Raw genomic sequence first — 25648 nt, forward strand, 5'->3', positions numbered from 1 at the left:
AAAAAAGAGATCAAGAGTTCAACTTTATCCCAAAAGTGTCTTATAACAGAAGGATTGAGGCCGTTCTTGAGTCTTATGATGTGCTCAAGCTTTTGTATCTTCTTCCTAACGGAAGGGGAGAGAAGAGAGAATGACCAGGGAGGGAGGGGATTAGCTTGGCTGCTTTCCTGAGGCAGTGGGAAATGTAGATGGAGTCAATGGTGGGGAATCTAGTCTGCATGATGAAATTTGAAGAATATTTGAAGTGTGCGGGTGGGCATCTTAGACACGTGCTCTTGAGAACAAGGCTGCTGCACTCCCAGCTGGCATTTGGATCCCATTCACTTGGCTGAGATGATGTGTTGTGCTTCAGTTTTCATGCCTCTGCCACTGGTAGCGGAATCAGTCTTGTGTGCAGAGCTAAGAACACACAACTGTAGGAGCTGTCAACGAAAGTCCTTGAAGGCAGTGAACAAAATGAACTGGAGCAGTTTGAACAGTCTGGTAGAACATGGTTAAATTGGCTAAACATCATAATGTGTCACTAATGTAATGGTTTAAGAAGAATGTGAAACCATCCCTGGGTAAGGCTAAAGTCTACTTCGGAATATTAATGATTTAATATTCAAAAAAACATGTCTATCCCAAAATCCCTCTCCCATGTCTGACGAGTACAGATGAGCTAGTCAGTCTGGGTGTCAGTGGAATAGATGCAAGTATACTCCTGGTCCATGCCAGGTACCCATACTATTGATAACATAAGATGCTGCAGGCCTGTTTTCCTTGTGTGGTGCTGCAACAAATGACAGGGGAGCTGCATAGCGAGGACTAGGCCTCAAGCTGCAGTCCAGGGGAGGAGACGCCAGAGGTGGTGTAGTGTGGTGTCCATGCTCGGTTGGGGTTGGCCTCTCCTGTTGGTGTGTTTGATTCTTGGAATGACAAGCCGGATTATGTGCTTGTGTTTGCCTATGGACTACCGGGAGCTGCACCATCAATTTGTGCAGTTTGTCACTCAGGACTTGGGCTGTATATATCTTTTGCATAACTGTATGAGTGCTCACTATCTTGGATGTGCTGTTTATCTTTTACACCTTGGCCCAGAGGAACACTGTTTCTTTAGGTTGCATTCAGGTATGACAATTAAACTTGAATTTGATTTGATGAGGTTCAATGTACGTGAAAAACATTTTACCTGTTTAATCTATACCAGCTTTCAGACCAGATGATCAATCCCATTTTCCCTCTAGTTTGCTATAACCCATTCCCCTTCACATGTCGATTAATGTCCTACTGTTGTTCCACCAGCTACCTGCAGAAGAGGTCATTTACAGCCACTAATGTATGTTTTTGTGTGAGGGAATCTGGAGCATCCCAGGAAAACGTTCATGGTCACAGAGAGTGAGTGAACTCCAATCTTACAGCAGGGAGGTCAGGTTTGAAAAGGTGGCCGTAGTTTTGAAATCGCATCACTACCTGCCACACCACTAGGCATCTTAGCTCTTTATATGTGGGGGCTTTCTTGGGGATGACCACACTCACATGTTAGGTATTGCCTACCCGGCTACCTTCATGACCAAATAATCTGTAGGTTTCTCAGCGTATTGAATAATGGTCATGTAATCAAGCAGCTGAATCTTATTGGTTGCTGCTGTGGGATTGCCTCCAAGGGAACATCCAATAAGTGAAGCAAGGAAAGAAACTGATCTAAAGGTAAATGAAAATAAAACAACTGTATCATATATGCATTAAACAAATTCAAAATACACGGGACCTTCACATCATGGTGCATATCATATTAATTGTGCAATTCCTCAGAGTTATCATTTCAGAGGATCTGATCTGGGCCCAGCACTTAAGTGCCATTGTGGCAGCATTTCTACATCCTTAGGAGTTTGCAAAGATTCACAAGATCACAAGATCACAAGACAAAGGAGCAGAAGTAGGCCATTCACCCCATCAAGTCTGCTCTGCCACTCCACCATGAGCTAAACTATTCTCCTATCTAGTTCCAATTTCCAGCCTTTTCCCCATTCGGCATGACATCTGGAACTTTGATAAATTTTACAGACATGAGGAAGTCCGCAGATGCTGGAAATCCAAAGCAAGACATACAAAATACTAGAGGAACTCAGCAAGTGAGGCAGCATCTATGGAAATGAGTAAACAGTTGATGTTTTGGGCCAAGAGCCTTCTTCAGGACGAGTAAGGAAGGGGGAAGATGCCAGAATAAAAAGGTGGGGGGAGGGGAAGGAGGATAGCTAGAAGGTGATGGAAGAAGCCAGGTGGACAGAAAAGATAAAGGGTTGGAGAGGAAGGAATCTGAGATTAGAGACGAAAGTGGACCATGGGAGAAAGGAAAGAAGGAAGAGACATAGGGGAGGTGACAGGCACATGAAAAGAAGTAAGAGGCTAGAATGGGAATAGAAGAAGAGGTGAGGGGTGGTAAAAAATTAGTGTAAAGAGAAATTGATATTCATGCCATCAGGTTGGAGACTATCCAGATGCAATATAAGGTGTTGCTCCTCCACCCTTATCTTGGCACAAGAGGAGGCAGAGACCAATATGTCAGAATGGGAATGGGAAATTAAAACGTTTGGCCTCCGGGAAGTTCTACTTTTGGCACATGGAGCGACAGTGCTTGGTGAAGTGGTCCCCCATTAGACAACGGTTCTCACCTATGGCCGCATCAGGAGCACTGGGCACAACAGGTGAAATGCTGCCTCACCTGGAGGACTGTTTGGGGCCCTGAACAGAAGTGTAGAACATTGGCCACTTGCAGGGTAAGTGCCAGGAGGGAGAATAATGCGGAGGGATAGACAAGGGAATCACAGAGGGAGCGACCCTGCTGGAGTGTGGAGGAGTGGGGAGGTAAGGACATATTTGGTGGTAACACCCCTTTGGTGATGGAGGAAATTGTGGAGATGATGTTTTGGATGCAAAGGCTCACAGGGAGGTAGATAAGGACAAGTAGAACTCTATCACTGTCAAGTCAGTGGGAAGATGGGGTGAGAATGGATGCTTGCGGGTGAAGGCAGCATCAACTCTGGAGGAGGGTAACTCTGTTCTTTGAAGGAGGGTATCTTTGATGTCCTGGAAAGGAAAGCTGAATCCAAGGAACAGGTGCACAATGGTGACAAAAGAACCGTGAAAAAGGAGTGACATTTTTGCAGGTGAGAGTGTGGGGAGAGGTACAGTTGAGATAACCATGGGAATTGGGAGGTTTATAAAAGATGGTCAATAATTTGCAGAGATGAAGACAGAGGGATTGAGAAATGGAAGAGAGGTGTCAGAAATGGACCGACTGAATTTAAGGCCAGAGTGGAAGTTAGAGGCAAAGTTGATGAAATTGATGAGCTCAGCGTGGACGTATGAAGCATCACCAATGCAGTTATCGATGTAGCAGAGGAAGAGTTGGAAAGCATTACCAGGGAAGGCTTGGAACATGGACTGGCCTATAGAGCCAGTGAAGAGATAAGCAGATACTTCTGTAGCAGTGTGACAGATAGTATATTGATTGGTTGTATCACAGCCTGGCATGGAAGCACCAAAACCCTTCAACAGAAAGTCCAACAAGCAGTAATGGATACAGCCCTGTCCTCACCACCATTTGGCACTGTCACAAGAAAGCAGCATCCACCATCAAAGGCTCTTACCACCTAGGCCGTGCTCTGTTCCCGCTCCTGTCATCAGGAAGAAAGTATAGGAACCTCAGGACCCACACTACTAAGTTCAGAAACCATAACTCCTCAACCAACAGGTTCTTGAACCAGTAAGGATAACTTCACTCAACTTCACTTGCCCCATCATTGAACTATTCCACAATCTATTGATTCACTTTCAAGGATTCTTAATCTCATGTTCTTGATATTTATTTCTAATTTATTTGATACTATTATTTTTTTCTTCTGAATTTGCGCAGTTTCTTGTATTTGGACATTGGTTGTTTGTCCATCCTGCTGAATGTGGTCTTTCATTGATTCTATGTTTCTTGGATATGCTGAGTATGCCTGCAAGAATAACATCTCAGTGTTGTAGATAGCGACATAAATGTACTTCGATAATAAAATTACTTTGAACTTGGAACATAAATCAACTTGATATATTAGTCCATGTTCTCAAAGTTAATTTTATAATCATACAAGCTTTAGGGACACAGCTGACTTTGGCTCAGTATATGTGACCAAACCATCAGTTCAGACTATTATTTTAATGGAATTACAAAGATTAAGTTGAGAATATATAGTTATAGACTGCCTCACTACTTCTGCACCTCTACTACAACAGCCACAGATGCTTTAGAAACTGTCTCTTCAACGTTAAAGTCATTGACGACAGATTGTGAAAGGTGCCATAGCAAAACAAGTCTTTCTTCCTTTCTTCCTCTCCCTCTTTCCCTTTTATCCCCTTTCTTCCCTCTCCCTACCATAAATGTTGTCTTCTTTTCCTCCCTATGGCGATTTGTTCCTTCTGTCCTTTATCTGTTTCCTTTCTTCTTTCCTTCCTTCCTTCCTTCCTTCCTCTTTCTTTTCTTTCTTCCTTGTTAGCAAAGAAGGTCGAGTGCTGGAAGATAGGATTTATATGGACAGGTGTCCCCTGGTTGAATGGACTGGACTGTTTCTATGCTTTATGACTCTTTGATCTCAGAGTGACTGGGTTCATGAGCAGACTATAAAGACATTAAGTCTTTACTCACTCACTTGCTGATTGCTAGAGTGTTAAATCTGGACTGATTTATCAATGTCTCCCTGGGCCCAAAGCAACTTTGATTTTTTTTATTGGGGTGAGCAAGTTCATCATCATTGTGTTGTGTAACCAGCAACATGGGACAACACTAACTTGATCATTTTATGTTTTAAGAAAAATGAAACAGTAAACACTGGGCATATTCAGCACACTAGGTGTGAAGAGTAGGAAGTATTAATGCTTAAATTCAAACATATTCCCAGTTTCTAACATTTACACATTTACTGTGCTTCTGGATCTCTTTTTTTGTCATTTCCTGTATTCCTAATTCTTAATTGTATGTAGAGAGATATTGTTTATATACCTTAATGATAAATTTGGCTTGAACTTTGAACATAAATTAACTTGTTATATTAGTTTATGGTCTCAAAGTAAATCTCAGAATCATATGATATAGTTCCCCTATGAGCGAAATCCATAACTATTTGTTTTATGAAGGAATTAAAATATTTATAGTGAATCATTATCGAGGGAGAATTTAGGAATAATCATGAGGAGCGAGGATTACCTGTCTTTACAGGGAGAATTTTCATTGTATATGCAGTGAACAAGACTGTGCCCACTTCTGACAGGCTAAATTACAGCTGTATTTAATGCCAAATAATACCCTTGAGAAAACGTTTCCCAAATTTGATAGAGTCCAGGTTGAAATGGCATTAGGGCCATTTACTCTGAAACACTAAATGAATCCATGTAAGACCATAAGATATAAGAGCTGAATTAGGCCATTTGACCCATTGAGTCTGCTCTGTCATTTCATCATGGTTGATCCAATTTTCCTCTCAGCCCCAATCTCCTACCTTTTCCCCATATCCCTTCATGCTCTGATTAATCAAGAATCTATCAACCTTTGCCTTAAATATACATAAAGCCTTGGCCACCACAGCTGCCTTTGGCAACGAATTCCACAGATTTATCACTGTCTGGCTGATGTAATTCCTTCTCATTTCTGTTCTGAAAGGACACTCCTCTATTCTGGTCTTAGACTCCCACACCATAGGAAACATCCTCTCCATATCCACTCTTTCAAGACCTTTCACCATTCTATAGGTTCCAATGAGGTCACCCCTCATTCTTCTGAAATCTAGTGAATACAGGCCAATAGCTCTTCATATGACAAGTACTCCATACACAATGTGACCTCACTCAATGCATCCCACATACTAGTCCGTGTCAACCCAGTGAAAGCAGGTATAAGAGACAGCAGATGCTGGGATAGAAAATCTATGTTTCAGGTTGAGACTGGGTCCATTAGCCCACCATAGATGCTGCTTGACTGTTGAGATCCTCTAGCATCTCATCTGTTGATACTTAAAGGCATGATGTGAGCCCGTAGAGGTGGGGTGTAGAGGCTTTGCTGGCTGCTTATTGTGCAGAGCCTCCTCTCTCCTTGGCATTGTGAGGGCTGCAAAGAAAAGAGATATCAGGACCGTCACAGAGGCTGTTGAGGAAAACTTAAGCTGGTGAAGAAAATGCAGGCAGGGTGCCAAGTCTCTGAGGAATACCTTCTCCATGACAGACAGGTCCTTCCCTAGGACTTCAAACCATCCTAAGAGGCCAGAAATTGGCATCATGGCACAATAATGCCTACAGTTTCAGACAGCTACCACTGTGATATCCATTGTATCAGTACTTCAGCAGCTGAACGACCCGAAAGGTACTTCTGTTACTTTTAGCAAACCTTGTGGACTCTGACGGTGCTCAGCTCATGGTCACAGTCAACAGAGTATCCCTTTAAATGTCAGAGAAATTACCGAGCATCACATGCTCCTCGTCCTACTGTACTGAGCTTTTTACTCCACTGTATGCCCATATGGGCAGGACCTGTGTGCAGTAAATGATAATGTTATTTGATATGTGCCTGACACCATATGTGTTCAGTCCAAGTTTACATCTGTTAGCACTAGCCTGGATAAAGAAATTGGATAGTGGGACACCTATGAATTGGGTGCAATGTGATAGGCTGATGTGCTTCTTTTGCGTACAAGTTCTTCTGGTTCTGTATTAGCGATCTCCCTCTGTCATTCTCCCAGTGAAGTGTTTGTATGGGTGAGCTTGCTGTACTTTATATGAACATTTCCACGGAGGTTAGTACCCAGTACTCACTCACTAGAGGTCTACTCTCTGATCCTAGTGAAACCTGATATCTCAGTGTCATAAGGAAACTAAGCTTAGCTGCATTTCGGAGGTTTTATGATAGACAGAGACCAAGGGTTGACAATTAGGCCCAGCTTGGGTACAGAATTGGAACCACAAATTTGGGTGAGCAACTTGAGTTAATTTATTGGGCAGAACTCATTGCTAGATAGTCCCCCTCTAGTTCCCCCATCCTGTGGTAAAATATGAAGCCCCGTAGTAAATGAAAGTGGCTTAATCTGGGTGAGCTGGTGCCTGCTTTCATTTATTTTACATGGGTAGGCCTTTTCAAATTTGTTCTAAGCACTATTTGCAGTAACATGGCAGATGTTTGCTATTTTCATGTGAGGTATTATCTCACCCAGATTTTACATGTAACTACACATAATAATCAAGCACCAATACATCAAAGGTCTAGATTTATTTTCCACTCAATGGTGCTTCATGGTGTGGTGGGAGCTCACTTTTTAGTTGCATTAACAGTTCTGGTGTGACTGACTATCATTGGTAAACTGTAACTTTAAAATTTTGCAAGAGTAACAAAAGTTGGAAAATAGTTGGTTGTTCTTTTGCCAGAGAGCATTGAATCTTTGGAATGTACTTCTGATTGGTGTGTTTGTGCATTACCTTTGCTCGCCTTCTAGAATGAACGGAACTATTTCTTAACTTGGACAGAGGCAATGTTATAGAAAGTAATGTGATCACCAAGATTGATTTCAACTGCCTAAAGAAGTTGGAGAGAAATTACCCTGGATATTTTTCCCATGTAGGCTTCTCTGTTTCTTTGTATGTCCAAGAGATTATGGATCTGCAGGTTTGGGTGAGAAGGGAATGAGAGGTTTTGTTGAAGGAGTGCATGGGAGGAGGTGTAGGTGTAGGACACATAGGAAAATTTGTTTAAGATAAACCCAACCATTATAATACTGAGCAGGGATAACTCAATCATTTTCATAGGGTAATCCAGTGCAGAAGCAGGCCCTTCAGCCCATCATGTCCTTGTGTACTATCAAGTACTTAATTATACTAATCTCATTTATGAGCTGTTGGTCCATAACTTCTATGCACTGGTGACTCTAGTTACCTCTGTTGTTCCTGTCCTGTATAGAAACTGTTTGCTGAGGATCTGAGCAACAGTAAGGTACCTTAGCCTAGCAAAGATGATTGGGGTGAATGGGAAGTTAGAACTTGGAGAAAATTGCTTACTCTCCACTTCATATCAAGAATGGAAAGGTTGGAAAACTATCAACCTCTGCAGCCATGTGCTTTGACACACAAATTTTGGTGCTACGGGGAGGAGGTGGATGTATCTCATATTAATATTCACCCACCTTGTCTAGCTTAAATATAAAACAGCAACTGGAAGCGTGCATCTTAAGAACAATGATGCTGCAGCACGTAGACTTCACCTGTGATCACTGTTTGATGGAAATAGCCAATTATCTTAAGCTTTGATCAATTCTTGTCCCATATTTACACATTCCCTTTTTGAAAACTAGCTTTGACTCTGCCTCTGGCACCAGTTTCTCAATATAGCTCAAGGATTGATCTGCCATATCATCTTAGAAAATCTCCTTGACTTCTTGCCAAGGCTTTGACAGCTTTTCTAAGCAAGGAACTTGAAATGGATGCAATATTCATGTTGGCATCTAAAAAGTTCGGTGTTAAATTAAAAAATAATCAGAGAGCACACATGTCACCGTTTCCAGAGAAAATCTTTATAGAATTCTATTGTACAAAAACTTCAGTGAGCATGACTGATATGTCACTTGTCAGAGATAGAACTACATTGACCATCTAGCTTACCAAGTTTCTGAATTCAAAGTCAACTTGCAGGTTAGTATCTGGATTGGTTTTCATAAACCCTTTTCCAGTTCTCTTTAGCACAGGAGTCCATCAGTGGCATACAGTCCTATGATTAATATTTCCTCAGCCACCGCTTCACCCAGGAGAAACAAAGTGCCATAAATGATGCCCTCTTCACAGGTGGCTTCTTTCATTATTTTTCTGGTCCCTGAAAAGTGATAAGAGGCTGTTTGATTTAACCCTCCCTCTCCCATGTGAAGTGAACCCAACTGCAGGCTACAATGAGTTCACCACTATGTAGCACAGTCTTAGGTTGATTGAAGAAAAGAGTAGTTGGAGATTAATACTTGGCTCTAAACTCATGATTTACCAGGCAGTAATGATCCCTGCCCCCTTATATGCTTCTGAGACCTGGACTACTTACAGCAGGCATCTCTGGGCACCATATTATCAACTCTGTCTCTACAAAATCATCCAGGTTCACTGAGAAGATAAGAAAATCATCCTCATTGTAATCTTGCCCTCCACCTCCCCAGAACAGAAACCCAAGGTACAATAGGCAGGTGTGTCGGCCACCTGTGTGACAACATTCTCCTGAAACAGACACACACAGAATGCTGGAGAAACCCAGAAGGCCAGGCAGCATTTATGGAAAAGAGTAAACAGTCGAAGTTTCAGACCGAGACCCCTTATTCTGAGCTCTGTCAGAAGATCAGATTAGCAATTGGAGTGAGGAAAATATCCAAAGTCTCCTTGTAGAAATGCAGCATCTCTATCAACCCATGAAGAACCTCTGGCCTAAATTGGTGCAGGATATTTCAGGGCGACATTGAAAATATCAAGTTCATATAGTGTGAGCACACAGAAGCCCTGTGTAATTAGCAGAAGGAGCACACTTTACCATCTATTGCATCAGCAACTTCCTGTCCTATGTGTAGAATAGTCTGTGGGATTCACCCATTGGCTTCCTCAGCCACCTCTGAAGTATCAAATCATCCTTGAGACCAAGAGAATTTGTTGAAAGGAAAAGATTGCCAAATTCCCTGGGACCATATGTACTGTTTTCTCACTGTCTTATACACCTTAGCTTTTGGGAAAGGCATGTTTATGATATAAATATATTAAATTTTAACTGGAATGATTAACCAGCAAGTCAGAATATAATTAAAGTAAAACTATCTTGTCAGATATTACATGCCCTCAAATCCCTAAACTGTGCAATCCAAACGAGTAAGCAAAATTAAGAAAGGAACATTGAACAAGACAACCAATGATTTAAAAATAAATATCTACAGTACTCTTCTCAGCAATTATAAATAATATTTGACAGAAGTCATTGAAGGAACTAGCAAACCTAATGACCCAGCCAAGTATCAGCAAAAATCATTGAAATAGTTCCCATGAATAAGAAATCAAACCTGTGTTAAACTTTACACTTTCTTAGAAGAAGTAAAAAGGAATTACTGGATATCCTTCTGAAGGACTATTCATTCTTGCAAAACATTTGCCCCTCCAGCATTGCTGTCACTTTTTTAATACTTATTTTTTCTAGGCTTTTGGGGTCTCTGGCGAAACTAGAATTTATACTCATCCCCACTGGCCTGTTGAGAAGATGGAGGTGAGCATCTTTCCTGAACTGCTTCAACCCTGCAAGGTATAACCACTCTGTTATTGGGTGGGAGGGGAGGGGAGGGAATGGTGGAATTCCAAGAAATGGACACAGCAATGATTAAAGAGTGAAACTGTAGTAACGTATTTTCAGGTCAGGATGATGTTCAGCTTAGAGGGAAAGCTGCAGGTGGTGGTGCTGTCCTACACTTGTCTTTCGAAGTGGTGGGTTTGGGAAATGCTGTTAGAATGGTTAGCATTTTGTAGATGGTGTTCACTGCAGTCTCTGTTCACTGGAGTTTTGTTCTGGGTGATTGTTGGAGCTGTTCTCATTCAGGCAAGTGGAGAGTCTGCCATCCTGATATGCCTTGTAAATGGTGATAAAGCACCGGGATGTCAGGAGATGATCCTCTATTGCAAGATAATCAGTCTCTGATCCATCCTCATTTGCAAGATATTCATATGCCAATCCATTTTGGGACCCCCAAGATTTTGATGGTGAGTGACTCCTGAAATGAGAGAGCTGAACTTGCCAAGATGTGACTGACACCCACACTCTTTAATGCCCGAACCACTCAGTAAGCTGGCTAATCTCCCACCCTCATATCCCTGGATCTAAGTCAATGAGTCCCGCAGAGGTTCCATTTGCTTCACCTTTTGGTATTTTCGTTCCATAAACCCAACATTTTCATAAAGTATTGGCTGTACACTGACTCAGAATCTGAAAACTGTCCGGAACTTGTTTCAGGAGTGAGGCTAACCTTTTCAAGGAACTTTCCTTTCCTTTGTCTCGGCAACTGGCTAGGCTTGTAATTAAACTGCTGCAGCAGCACAAAATGTGGAAGTGCCACCCATAAGGGGATAAGAGATACATATTATCCTAATGATACAGGAGGTATTTCTCCTTTCCTCTATGTCATCAGAGGGGAAAAAAGCAATATTTAAGCTACGATTTCCATCAACTGAAGATGTTTTGAGGTACTTTCCAATAATTGAAGTCTTGTAAAACAGCCAGTTTCACTATATATGAATAGTTTGATACATGTGAATGGAAATCAGGAGGGATGTTAAATGTTACCTGGTAAAACACAAGAATAGAAATATATAGTTGAAGAAATATTTGGAGAAGTGTGAATGCTCAGGCAGAGAGAATGAAAGGGATCAGATTTAAATTAAAAATAACTAAGTGGACCAGCACCTCAGGGTCAGAAACAAAGTTGTGGATGGTCTACCAGTAGAGAAAGACCCCAGCAGCAATCTACCCTGATTGAACATTAATCACTAACTCTCAGAATGGTCCCAATGCTTGTAATAATTAAATATTACAATTGCAAACACTTCTGCAATGAAAAATCTGAGTATCTTTTTTTTAATATGGCATTCCTTTCCCACTTTGAGCCTTTTGATTATTAATTATACAACCTTGAAAGTGACTATTTGACTGTGTTGGACACTTAGAAATGGGAAGACATGGGAATAAGGTCCATTAAACTAGAGCTGCAAACCAGACATATGCTGAGGCAGTAGGACAAGTATGCAAGGCGTTTGGAGGACCACATTTAATCTTTGGAGGACCATGGGTAATAGTTAACTTGATAGATTAGGAAATGCAGAAGAAATGGAATCTGAATTCTGGGATGCATTGTAGTGGCCAACACTTTCTCTACAGACTGTTCACGTCTATTTGGGAGTAAGGAGGGAGTTGATATCGAGGTTTGCCACCTGTGACCTTAGAGCACCTTGTTCCTAGAGCTGCAAGAAAAGAGTCTATCCTCTTTTTAGGCTACAGGAGAAATGCCATTCAGAAACCGGCTGCAATTCAAACTTGCTTTTCTTGGCTGTTTTGCTTTTCTCTCCAATACAAAGTGCAGCAGCCTCTGTAAGTTATTAATTGATCCTGCTGAAGAAACCGTCCCCTATAATGGCACTGTTACTTAGGGTTAGGAGTTTGAGGAGATTTTATATGTTTCCATAGGTATTTGCAAATTTCTACAGATGTATGGCTTCTACAGACGTGATGCTTTCTGACGTTGCATCACGGCTTTGAATGGACCCTCCAGTGCTTAGGAACACAGAGACTGCAGAGGGTTGTAGAATCAGCCAGTTCCATCATGGGTTCAACCCTCCCTGCCATCAGAGACATCTTCAAGAGGCAATGGCTCAAGTGCCTCAGTCTCACAAAAAGGGAAATGCCCTCTTCGCGCATGCATCAGCAAAGAGGTACAGGATTTGAAAGTTAGGAACAACATCATCTCCTCTGCCATCAGATTCCTGAAGTGAATGAACCCATGAACATTGCCTTGTTATTTGTCTTTTACTCTATTTTTGTAACTTATAGCATTTTGTATGTATTGCATTGTACTGTTGCCACAAAAATAACAAATGTTACGGCATATGCCAATGATAATAAACCTGATTCTGATTGGGGGGGGGGAACTTATTTCCTAAGCTACACACACGAAATGCTGGAGGAACTCAGCAAGTCTATGGAGATGAATAAACAGTTGACATTTCAGGCTGAGACCCTTCTTTAAGTATGGAAAGGAAGGTGGAAGATGCCAGACAAAGAAGGCGGGGAGAGAGGAAGGGGTACAAACTGGAAGGTGATATTATGGAGGTGATAGAGGGGAAATGAAGTAAGAAACTGAGAGGTGATAGGTGGAAAAGGTAAAGGCCAGGAGAAAAAGGTATCTAATAGGTGGAGAGAAAGCTACGGTAGAAAGAGAGGGAGAGATACCCGGGGAGGTGATAGGAAGGTAAGGGGAGGGGGTTGGAAGAGTGGGAATTGAAGAAGAGGGAAGGGGAACAGGAGAATTACCTGAATTTGTGGAAATCAATGTTTGTGACATCAAGTTGGAGTGTATCTAGATGAAATATGATAGTGGCCTTATCAGGCTAGAAGAGGAGGTCATGCAGCAACATGTTGGATGAGAGTGAGAATTCGAATTAAAATGTTCAGCCACTGGGAAATCCTGCTTTCAGCAGATAGAGTGAAGCTGCTCATCAAAGCATCTTCAATCTATGTCAGCTCTCACCTATGTGGGGTGGGGGGGTATATTGGGAGCAGCAAATAAAGTAATCGACACCAACAGATTCATAGGTGAAGTGTTGCTTCACCTGGGAGGAAGTTTTTGGGGCATGGAACAGAGGAGAGGGAGAAGGTGAATGGGCAAGTTTGGCACTTCCTCCACTTGTAGGGGTAAGTATCAGGAGGGAGATTAGTGGGGAGGGACGGATAGACGAGGGAACGGAAATACTAATTTCCTCATGTTTCTTTGTGACACAGAAGTGCCTGGGCCTCAGTTTTAAGCAACACTGCCTTATCCTGAAAAGCAAAAATAAAGAAAGACCTGGCAATGGTCTCATCCCTAGACTGACCACAAGAGTGGTTGAGATCAGCCCTTAAAGAGTGGGGCTGTTTTCAATAAACCCTGGTGCTTGAAGAACCTTACAAATTTCCGTACAAAAATAAAATTTATTTTAAAAAGGGAAGTTTACTTTTTCTTTTCCAGACAGTTTATTGCAGACTTGAGATTTATTCCTGTTGTGAACTGATGCTCATTGGAAAGTACCTCCATGTGATAAGAGGAAGCAATGTTACGCTGTTAAGACTATTGTCCTACCTGTGCCACTGTGCCACCGATGTTCAGCATAATTATTTCTCCTTTTGGGGTGGTCTTTTCAAGCTTCAGACACCATTGTTAAATTCAAAGAAGAACAGGAAACGGTACTTGTTAAAATACTCTTACCTGCCTGTTTAACTAAAATGCATTTAAAAAGGGGTATTTAGTGCTAATGCTGGAATTCATTCATAAAATGCAGGTGCAATCCATTCATTTGCCCACCCATGTGCCCTGTGCCACATTCCTCACCCCTCCAGACTCCTATACAGGGACAACAAGGGTTTAACCAGATGACAGTTTGAGCATTGACGAGTGGACATCGCAGATATCGAACCACTGCTCGGACACTCTGATGCGGCCACGCAAGCTCCTGGCTGGCAGGGCGGGGTTGGCTTGGCGCTCCTCTTCAGTCACCACCTTCCAGGAGTAGTGGTCCTTTATGAGGAAGAGAGCACGGTGAGTGTACGAGTAAAAGGCCGCATCTAGGTTGGCCACGGGGTGGTCACCGGCCACCGTTGATGGAAAGAAGTCCACTATCTTTTTGGGAAAGCCGTTCACCTTCTGGTTAACATCGATGCTGAAGGCAGTCACCTGAAATGAAAGGGCACCGTGAATCAGGCAGACGATTTTACACTGAACATGAGCTTACCATGTTCCCCGCCTTTCCATTAACCCTTCATTCCGAAATTCCATATAGCCAGCAGGGGGTGATTTATTGATGGAGATGAGCAACTAGATTTATAGAAAAACATAGTGAGTCTTTACAGATGGTGTGTTTGGAGTAAAAGAGTCATTACACTGGGGAGGCACTGACCATCAAGCACCCATTTACACTAAACTTCCAATTTGATCATCTCTCCACTTGCTCACTTAGCCTTCCAACCCACAGACCTTTGGGCTGTTCGGGGATACCAGAGCACCAGGGGCAAACAATGCGGTGCAAACTCCACACAAACCCCAGATACCTGGGTCAGTGGAGTCGTGAGTTTCTATCCCATAACAACTTCAAGCATCTCAGTGTGGAGAGAGAGGCCTTGTTAATGCAAGAACAGTTTGGATGTACGGAGGCCCTACTGAATCTCTTAACTCCATTCTGCAACATCAAACACCTCAACCCAAGCTACCAATATTCTCCACCATCCAAAACAGCTGACTTGTGCCTCAATTCTGCTTTCACCCCTTTGGTCCACATTCATTAACCCAAAGTCAGGATCGAACAGTGTTGTGAGGAAGCATCATTACCAGCAGCACCTACTGTGCTGCCAAATGATCTCAGCTAACACCCCTGTGCCTTACTGAGGAAGCATGCACCTTTAAATTTACCTATGTTCTAGCTCAGCTGGAATGTAAAAGACCCCATGTCACTATTTCTTGTGAGCAGATAAATAGAGAGGGGAATGGATAATCTATTAGGTAGTGGGTTAGCCTGTGGGGTAGGGCTGAGACCTGAAAAGGGAGGCCGGGAAATAGGATAGAGCATCTAAGAGTTGGGGAGTAAGAGTCTGAGAATGGGGAAAGGGAAAACCTGGCCATCTTCCCGTGGCTCCTAATACTAAAGGGTAGGGGAGATAACTGAGTTTAGGAAAAAGAAGACAAAAACTCAAAACAATGCACAATAGCTGAGAGTTTGCATCACTACCTGTCCAGGAGTATTTTAGAGCTCTCTAATTTGGGTTTCAGTACCATTTAGTGCAATGGCTACTGAGGATCCTTTACTATGTTCTTGATATGATGATGAGTTTTTAAGTAAATGGGAACATTGATATGTAGGAATTGTAATATCTACAGTAGGTGCTGTAAATGTGACAACTTACCTCATCGCCTTTGAAGAAATAAATGTTCCTGTCATTTCTGTTGAAATAAGCTGTGTCTATTGGGTTGGGGACATCGGGGAACCCTTCACTGATGGGCTTGGGGTAGGTATTTCCATGTGCGTCTTGAGTAAAAGCCATATCATTAATGGGGTCGTAGTGCCAGTACTGTGTCCCTGTAAATAAAATGGAGGAGTTAAAGATGTCTGATGCCCAAGCACTTTATGATTCCTCATCACCCAGTTGCACTGGTGAATGGCCATGCACAAAGTCATGCAACACAGAAACAGGCCCGTTGGCCTACTGATTCTGACTCATTTACTCTCATCACCTTTTTCTAAAATCTTCTGTGGACCCAAGATTCTACCACTCACCTACACACTAGGGAACATTTAGGATGTTGCAGGAAACTGAAGCACTTAGGGAAACCCGCACAATCACTGGAGAATGTGAAAACGCCATACAGAGGGACCCGAATTCAAGGTCGAACCGGGCCACTCGAGCTGTGAGCTAGTGGTTCTACCAGCTGCACTAGCTATCCCTTAACAGTTTTGTCAATTCCATAAGACGATAAGACATAGGCGCAGAATTAGATTATTCAGCCCATCAAGTCTGCTCCACCATTCCATCATGGCTGATTCTGAATCCCACTGAACCCCATACACCAGTCTTCTCACCATATCCTTTGACCCTATCCAATCAGGGTCAGGGTAATGTGAGCTGTCTTAATGACTATTGTCCGATGGTAACCACATCTACAGTGATGAAATGCTCTGAAAGGTTGGTCATGACCAGACTGAACTCCTGCGTTAGCAAGGATCTGGACCCATTGCAATTTGCCTATGGCCACAATATAATCATATAACCATATAACAATTACAGCACCGAAACAGGCCATCTCTGTCCTTTTAGTCTGTGCTGAACGCTTACTCTCACCTAGTCCCACTGACCCCCACTCAGCCCATAACCCTCCATTCCTTTCCTGCCCATATACCTATCCAATTTTACTTTAAATGACAATAGCAAACCTGCCTTTATCACTTCTTCTGGAAGCTCGTTCCACACAGCTACCACTGAGTAAAGAAATTCCCCCTCGTGTTACCCTTAAACTTTTACCCCCTAAGTCTCAACTCATGTCCTCTTGTTTGAATCTCCTCTACTCTCAATGGAAAAAGCCTATCCACGTCAACTCTATCTACCCCGTCATAATTTTAAATACCTCTATCAAGTCCCCCCTCAACCTTCTATGCTCCAAAGAATAAGGACCTAACTTGTTCAATCTTTCCCTGTAACTTAGGTGCTGAAACCCAGGTAACATACTAGTAAATTTTCTCTGTACTCTCTCTATTTTGTTGACATCTTTCTTATAATTCGGTGACCAAAACTGTACACAATACTCCAAATTCGGCCTTACCAATGCCTTGTACAATTTTAACATTACATCCAAACTCCTACACTCAATGCTCTGATTTATAAAGGCCAGCATACCAAAAGCTTTCTTCACCACCCTATCCACTGAGATTCCACTTTCAGGGAACTATGCACCAATATCTCTAGATCACCCTGTTCTACTGCATTCTTCAATGCCCTACCATTTACCATGTATGTCCTATTTGGATTATTCCTACCAAAATGTAGCACCTCACACTTATCAGCATTAAACTCCATCTGCCATTGTTCAGCCCACTCTTCTAACTGGCCTAAATCTCTCTGCAAGCTTTGAAAACCTACTTCATTATCCACAACGCCACCTACCTTAGTATCATCTGCATACTTACTAATCCAATTTACCACCTCATCATCCAGATCATTAATGTATATGACAAACAACATTGGACCCAATACAGATCCCTGAGGCACACCACTTCTCAACGGCCTCCAACCTGACAAACGGTTATCCACCACTACTCTGGCATCTCCCAACTAGCCACCGTTGAATCCATTTTACTACTTCAATATTAATACCTAACTAACTAACTAACCTTCCGTGCGGAACCTTGTCAAAGGCCTTACTGAAGTCCATATGAACAACATCCACTGCCTTACCCTCGTCAACTTTCCTCGTAACCTCTTCAAAAAATTCAATAAGATTTGTCAAACATGATCTTCCACGCACAAATCCATGTTGACTGTTCCTAATCAGACCCTGTCTATCCAGATAATTATATATACTATCTCTAAGAATACTTTCCATTAATTTACCCACCACTGACGTCAAACTGACAGGCCTATAATTGCTAGGTTTACTCTTAGAACCCTTTTTAAAAAATGGAACCACATAAGCAATACACCAATCCTCTGGCACCATCCCCGTTTCTAATGACATTTGAAATATTTCTGTCAATAGGTCAACAGTAAATGCAATTTCAATGACTCTTCGCAATGGACAGCACAAACACGTCAGGATGCTGTTCATCAACTATAGCTCAGCATTTAATACCATCATTCCCACAATTCTGAAACAGAACTTGGGCCTCTGTACCTCCCTCTGCAATTGGATCCTCGACTCCCTAACCAGAAGACCACAATCAGTGTGGATTGGTAATAACACCTCCTCACTGATGATCAACACTGGTGCACCTCAGAGGGATGTGCTTAACCCACTGCTCTACTCTCTCTATACCCTTGACTGTGTGGCTAGGCGTAGCTCAAATATCATCTATAAATTTGCTGATGATACAACCATTGTTGGTAGAATCTCAGGTGGTGACAAGAGGGTGTACAGGAGTGAGATATGCCAATTCCAGTGAAGAAGGTGAAATCAAAAATCGTTCAGACATATGGAGGCTCCATTAATTTCTTCAGCTTATCCCGTCTTTCAGTCAAATCATGACTTATTTGTGTTTCAGCTCCATTTTCTTGTATTTGGTCCACATCCATTAAATTATAACCCACCAATGATTTTCAATTTTTGTCTTGGAGACGCCTGTTGACTCTCACCAGACTACTGGGGGCGGGGGGGGGGGGGGGCTTGGGTGGGTGAGGGGGAACTGCTCTGGATTTCTAATATTCCCTGTGAATAGATGCTCCCAGTTTTGATTCTAGAGGGTTTCAACTTGGTTTTAAGGTTATGTGCCCTCATTCTTGCAACTTCCTTACCCAATAAAGCACAGGATCTTTTGTAAGAGTCTTTGAAATCACCTCAGATAGCCATCCACAAGGAAATAAAACCATTTATGTAACCTGTCATCATAAATGATGGTGGACCATCCAGATCTATTTGGATGAGTGTGTGTCTTCAAGGACATATTCGATATACCCAAACCAAAAGCCATGGATGAGCCACTAGATTCATAACCTATTGAGGGCTAGATCTGTGGCATTCAAGACTGGTGTTCATGTAGAACCTATGGAAAGCTATTTAAAGAGCAAGAAAAACCCAATTCTGATTGAGGCTCGAGATGGAATTTAATGCATGTCCACTCTTGTAGGGTTTGCAGGCCGTCTCTTCCTACAAAGAGAAAATTAACATGATGAATGGCCATTATGCTTCGCTCCCAGATGAGCTCAATGCCCCCTATGCATTCCTTGAAAGGGAGAATAAAATTAAACTTGTGCATATCCTTGCAGTACTTCATGATCCTAAGATCTCTGTCTCAGAAGCAGATATCAGAATATCTTTCAAGAGTATAAGCCCTCACAAGTTGTCAAGCCCTAATGCTGTACTTGGTAGGGCTCTGAGAACCTGTGCCAACCAACTGGCAGGAGTGTTCAAGGACATCTTCAAGGACACCTTGCTGCTGTAGTTGGAAGTTCCCAGCTGCTTCAAAAGGGTGACAATCATACCAGTGCCCATGCAGGCCAGGGTGAGCTGCTGCACTGATTATCACTCAGTGGCATTCACATTTACTGTGATGAAATGCTTTGAGACGGTAGTTGTGGCTAGAATCAACTCTTGTCTGTTTAAGGACCTGAACTCACTACAATTTGCCTATTACCACAATAGGTCTACAGTGGATGCAATCTCACTGGCCTTGGATCACCTGGACAATAGTAATCACCTGGACAACATCAGGCTGTTGTTTATTGGTTACAACTCAGTGTTCAACACAATCATACTGTTCTAATTAACAAGCTCCAAATCCTAGGCCTCTGTACCTCACCCTGCAACTAAATCCTTGACTTTCTCACTGGAAGACTGCAATCTGTGCAGATCGAAGAAAACATCTTCACCTCAAGTCTATGTATTTAGATCTACTCTCTCTATACCTATGACTGTGTGGGTAGGCACAGCTCAAACATCTTCTATAAATCTGCCAATGACACAACTGTTGTTGGTAGAATTTGAGATGGTGACAAGGAGGTGTACAGGAGCGAGATGGATCAGCTGGTTGAGGGGCACTGAAACAACAACCTTGCACTCAACGTCATAAGACCAAGGAATTGAGTGTGGAAATTGAGGGAAGAAACACCAGTCCTCATCTAAGAATCAGAAGTGGAAAGGGAGAGCGGTTTCAAGTTCCTGGGAGTCAACATCTCAGAAGATTTATCCTGAGTCCAACATATTGATGTAATTTGTCAGCTATTATTCATTAGGGGTTTGAGGAGATTTTGTTTGTCACCAATAATACAGATTTCTACATATTTACTCTGGAGAGCATTGCCACCCAGTATGGAGGGGTCACTGCACAGGATCGAAAAAACTACAGCAAGTTGTAAACTTAATCAGCTCCATCATGGGCACTAGCCACTCAGCATCAAGGATACCTTCAAAATGTAATGCTTCAAAAAGACTGCATTCGTCATTCAAGACCACCATCACCCAGGGCATGCCCTCTTCTTATGGCTACCATCAAGGAGGAGGTACTGGAGACTCAACGTTTTAGGAACAGCTTTTTCCCCTTCACTATCAGACTTCTGAATGGACAGTGAACCCACGAATACTACCTCACCGTTCTTTGTTCTCTTTTTGCACTACTTATTTAATTACATTTATATATATATATTGTTATTTATAAGCTTTTTTATTAATATGTGTTGCATTCTACTGCTGCCACAAAAAAAATTTTGTGACATAAGCCAATAATATTAAACCTGATTCTGATTCTGGACTCACTAACAGGAATTCTGGGAAAGGTTTGAAAACAGAAAATGCTGGAAACACTTAGCGGGTCAGGCAGCACCTGTGGAAAGTGACAATATTTCACGTCAGAAAGTCTTCACCAGAGCTGGGAAAGGGAATATTAAATTAGTTCAGTAGAAAAGAAAACTAACAGATGCCCTCTAACTTGCAAAGTGTTTCTAGCAAATTTACTTCATATTTCCAGAATCTACTGTGCATTTATTATAATGTATGATAGTGAAATAGCCAGTTTGGAGAATGTCACAAAAGATGATGACAATGGCATCATCTGTTGAGTGCAATTGCAAACTCCCAGCAAGGGCAATTCAATTTGATTTCAGTTCCAGATGTAGCCCAGTGGTAGAACTCTTGCCTGAAGGGAGCAGTTTGAGGATTTCACCGTATAATCTAGGCTAGAGTCCACTTAAGGGAGTCCAGTTATAACATTGATCAGATGCAGAAATTGAAACTCTTCATTTTACCCCAATACCCAGTGCTTCTGTGAATTCAGCGAACTCCACCCCACCTTGAAAATTCAACCATACGCACTTTGCACCAGCAGCTCAAGTCCTGGAGTAGTGAGGCCACATCACCATCTTACCTTATATGGTAAGTGGGGAGGTGGGGAGCCTCACTGCCGTAGAAGTCCAGGAACCAGGATTTGATCCTGACCTCGTGCTACTTGCATGGAGTTTGTACTTTTTCCCCATGACCGTGTTGATTTCTGCTGACTGTTTCACTCTCCTTTTATATCCCAAAGATATTTGGATAGGTAGCTTAATTAACCACCTGTAAAATATTTCTTGATGTATATTAAAAGCAGATGGAATCACAGTGAAGCTGATGGACACGTGTAAAGGGAAAATTATTTGAATGGAACTCATGAGATTGTCCCCTTGGAAGCAGGCATGGAAATGATGGGTTTTTTTAGTGCAGTATAAAATTGAACATTGGATCTTTCTTGCTCAGATTTCACTCTTGGTAAACTTACTTGTAACGCAGGAGGGTAAATCAGTGCATCAGATCATTGCTAGCTCCCATCAGTCTAACTCTCCCTCTCAGTTGGATACAACTTCCATCTCTCCATATCTCTCACATACTCATCAAATCCCATTTAATTGTCTTCACATTTACCTGTACTAAATGGTAACTCATTGTAACCAATTAACCACTCAACGTACCTTTGAGATGCAAGAGCACCTCGAGGAAACAATGTAGTGACAGGGAGAATGTGTGAATTCTACACAGATGGCTTCTGAGGTCAGGGTTGATGGCTGTGCTATCTCATTTATCTTTGAGACAACTGGGAAAATTATAATTTACCCTGTCATAAACTTCCTTATATTTTACCTTTGAAGAAGTACTGTACATCTCTTTTCTCCTCAAAATGGTTACTCCAGGCCCAGATATGAACAAAGGCATCTATATCTGATTCCGGAAGATTTCGCCATCCAGTGGAGATGGGAATTGGGTCTCCATAGCGAGTCCTGTTGCTCCTGTTTTCGTACAGCCAGTACCAGCTCTTTCTGAAGAAGTATGTGTTGAAGTGGTAAGTCACAGTGCCATCAGAATTCTTACGCTGGTAGACCCAGTCAAACACCGTACTGAAAGCACCTTCACAAACACCTAAGAATTGAGGCAGGAACCACACGTTACCAATTTGGACATAGCTGGGATAAATTATTTGTCATTGAATGCTGTATATGCTAATGCCTTATGAGGAGCAGAGTTCATGGGTATCAGATCTAGGAATGTGATGCAATTTAAGTGCAATTCCAGTAAAACCGCAACATTCTGTCCTTGTCTGAGATTGTGAACTGACAGTTTAGCATTGTAAGAGGTGTCTGCAAGGTTTTTTCATCTCCACTCACCTGAAAGTAGAAACATAGAAAACCTACAGCACAGTACAGGCCCTTCGGTCCACAAAGCTGTGCTGAACGTGTCCCTATCTTAGAAATTACTGGTACCTAGGATTAGCCATAGCCCTCTATTTTTCTGAGCTCCATGTACCTATCCAGGAGTCTCTTAAAGGACCCTATCATATCCGCCTCCACCACTGTCGCCGGCAGCCCATTCCACGCACTCACCACTCTCTGAGTAAAAAACTTACCCTGACATCTCCACTGTACCTACTTCCAAGCACCTTAAAACTGTGCCCTCTTGTGCTAGCCATTTCAGTCCCAGTGATGACTTTCTTTTTGAACTAATGCAGATTAAAACTTGGTTTTCTGAAATTATCTGATTTGAATTAAAGTCCACCAGCCTGTAACAAGGACTCTTGATTCTCCCTCCATGGATGCATATTGACGTGTGTTTCCAACACTGATTGATTTTATCATTATGAATTGTATTGATCACAAAAGGACCAGACTTGTTGTGGACAACTCATGACATTTATAAACCAGGTCCTTTTTTCAACAGCGCTCTTGTTTTATGATCAGTTTTATTGTATGGACAAGACATTTTTTATCTTCAATTGAATTTAATTTCTAAAAATGTTGTGATGGATTTCTACTTAGCAACCCTTGGATTATAAATTTGACAATATGTCATAAGTCCATAAGACGACGCCCTAGGAGTAGAATTAGGCCACTTGGCCCATTGAACCTGCTCTAACATTCCATCATGGCTGATTTATTATCCCTCTCAACCCCACTTTCCTACCATCTCCCCATAACTTTTGACACTCTGATCAATCAAGAACCTATCAACCTCAGCCTTAAATAAATAACTTGGCCTGCACAGCTGCCTGTGGCAATGAATTTCAAAGATTCACCACTCTCTGGTAAAATATTTTACCTCATCTCTGTTCTAAATGGATGTCCCTTAATTCTGAATCTGTGCTTTCTGGTCCTAGACTCCCCCATCTAGGAAATATCTTCTCCACATCCACTCTATCTAGGCCTTTCAGTGTTTAATATATTTCAGTGAGATACCCCTATGTTCTTCTAAACTTCAGGGAGTACAGTCTCAGCCATAAACACTCCTCATGTGTTAACTCTTTCATTTCTCCTCTGGACCCTCTCCAATGCCCGCATATCCTTTCTTTGATAAGGGGCCCAAACCTATTCACAATACTCCAGGTGAGGCCTCACCAGTGTCAAAGACTCAGCATCCTAACCTTGCTTTTGTATTCTAGACTTCTCGAAATTAATGCTAACATTGCATTTGCCTCCCTCACACCAACTCATCCTGCAAGTTGACCTTTAGGGAATCTTGCACAAGGACTCCCAAGGTCTTTGCACCTCTGATTTTTTAAATTTTCTCTCCATTTTGAAATGACTCCATGCCTTTATTCCTTCCGCCTAAGCGCATGACCATACACTTTGTAACCCAGGTTAATTAAACCCAAAGATGTACTGTTGGAAAGCTCTACCTGTGAAGGGATGAAAACGAGGCTTACTGAATTTAAAAAAAAACTTTAAAAAAAATCTACGCCAGAACAAGACGTGGCTGATGAGGCGTGGATGAGCGATAGAAACACAGCAAACTATAGAAACTAACTAAAGATAAAAATCTGTAACGGGAATTAGATCTGTTAAATCACACCAAGGGATTGATGAGTTAAAACACTTTTACTGTTCTGAGTGTATAATTTGTGTGTGAAATATGTTCAGTAGTGTTGTAACTGAGAAATGTTTTGAAATGACAATGTGACATTGAGTTATTTTGAAATAGAGAATAAAATGCGTATAAGAAATTGTGGATTGTAGTCTTGCTGTACACAGGTCAGGTTTTTATTTTGTGTAAGTTTTGTGAATCGACTTTTCATGGATGACTCACTATTTCCTCTAAAAGGCCAAGAAACAAGATGGCGGACCACCCGAGATCGAAGAATCAGCAAGGAATGAAATGTTTCAAGACGTAGAGGATTTAATAGGGTTGGGTGAATAAGTTTCATTCTCAGTTGAAGGATCTGAATTTAAATTTTTGGAAGAACTGATTATTTTGCAAGAACTTTGATAAGTGACTGAACGGGATTTACTTTGTTTAAGAGTTGGAGATTTGTCATGAAGGGAGTTAAGCTGTATATACAGCATATAATTTTGGAGGTGTTGAATTTGAATTTGTAGACATACTGACATGAACAAAAACTAAAGTTACCTATTCTACTTCAGAATAGGAATTCAATTAGTTTTCCGACTAACTAGGGATAAATATATTAGGAAACGTCAGTCTGTAAACCTTTAAAAAGAGTACTAGATCTAATTAGTTAGAGAAATTGGAGCAATAAAGGTTATTCTAATGAAACTCACTGATTCTAACTATAAAGGAATTTGGTTTTCATTTGATATCTGAGATTTGGAACCTAAAACAGACTTTTGAATTGTGCTTATCCTGGTAAATATTTTGTATATCTTGCTATTTTTTATAAACAAAATTACCTTCAGAAGTGTGTGTTTTCTACTCACTGCCTTCTTACAATACCTAGAGCTTCTGATGGCCCACTAGCGCCCAGTGTAGTATTATGTGAACAGATTTTCTTATGAGTGTGATGTCCAGACACACGAGATCAAGCACTACACAGGTGTTACAACTTCTCTACACTGTATTCTATCTGCCACTTCTTTGCCCATTCCCCCAATCTGTCTAGGTCCTTCTTCAGACATCCTGCATCCTCAACACCACCGGCCCCTCCACCTGTATTTGCAGACTTGGCCACAAAGCCATCAAGATCTTAATTAATTTCATTGGCATATGACATGAAAAGAAGCAGTCCTAATGCCAAGCCCTGTGGCACACTAGTCACCGGCAGCCAATTAGAAAAGGTTAACTTTATTCCCACTCTTTTCCTCCTGTCAGTCAGCCAATCTTCTATCCATGCTGGTATCATTCCTGTAATACCGTTGGCTCTTAAGCAGCCTAATGTTTGGCACCTTGTC

General features: G+C 41.8%; 1 protein-coding gene across 1 annotated transcript in view; it reads right to left on the reverse strand.

Annotated features, from left to right (window-relative positions):
• Positions 1-14127: 14127 nt before the first annotated feature.
• LOC132405123 (matrix metalloproteinase-21-like) overlaps positions 14128-25648 on the reverse strand; it is a 37691-nt gene continuing 26170 nt past the window's right edge. Inside the window, exons 5-7 of the mRNA XM_059989825.1 lie at positions 22116-22391; positions 15707-15879; positions 14128-14483 (exon numbers count right to left, since the gene is read on the reverse strand). Of these exons, the coding sequence (XP_059845808.1) occupies positions 14175-14483; positions 15707-15879; positions 22116-22391 (758 nt within the window). The 3' untranslated portion in view covers positions 14128-14174. The remainder of the gene's footprint in view (positions 14484-15706; positions 15880-22115; positions 22392-25648) is intronic.

The sequence above is a fragment of the Hypanus sabinus genome, chromosome 15 (assembly GCF_030144855.1).
Source record: "Hypanus sabinus isolate sHypSab1 chromosome 15, sHypSab1.hap1, whole genome shotgun sequence".
Lineage (NCBI taxonomy): Eukaryota > Metazoa > Chordata > Chondrichthyes > Myliobatiformes > Dasyatidae > Hypanus > Hypanus sabinus.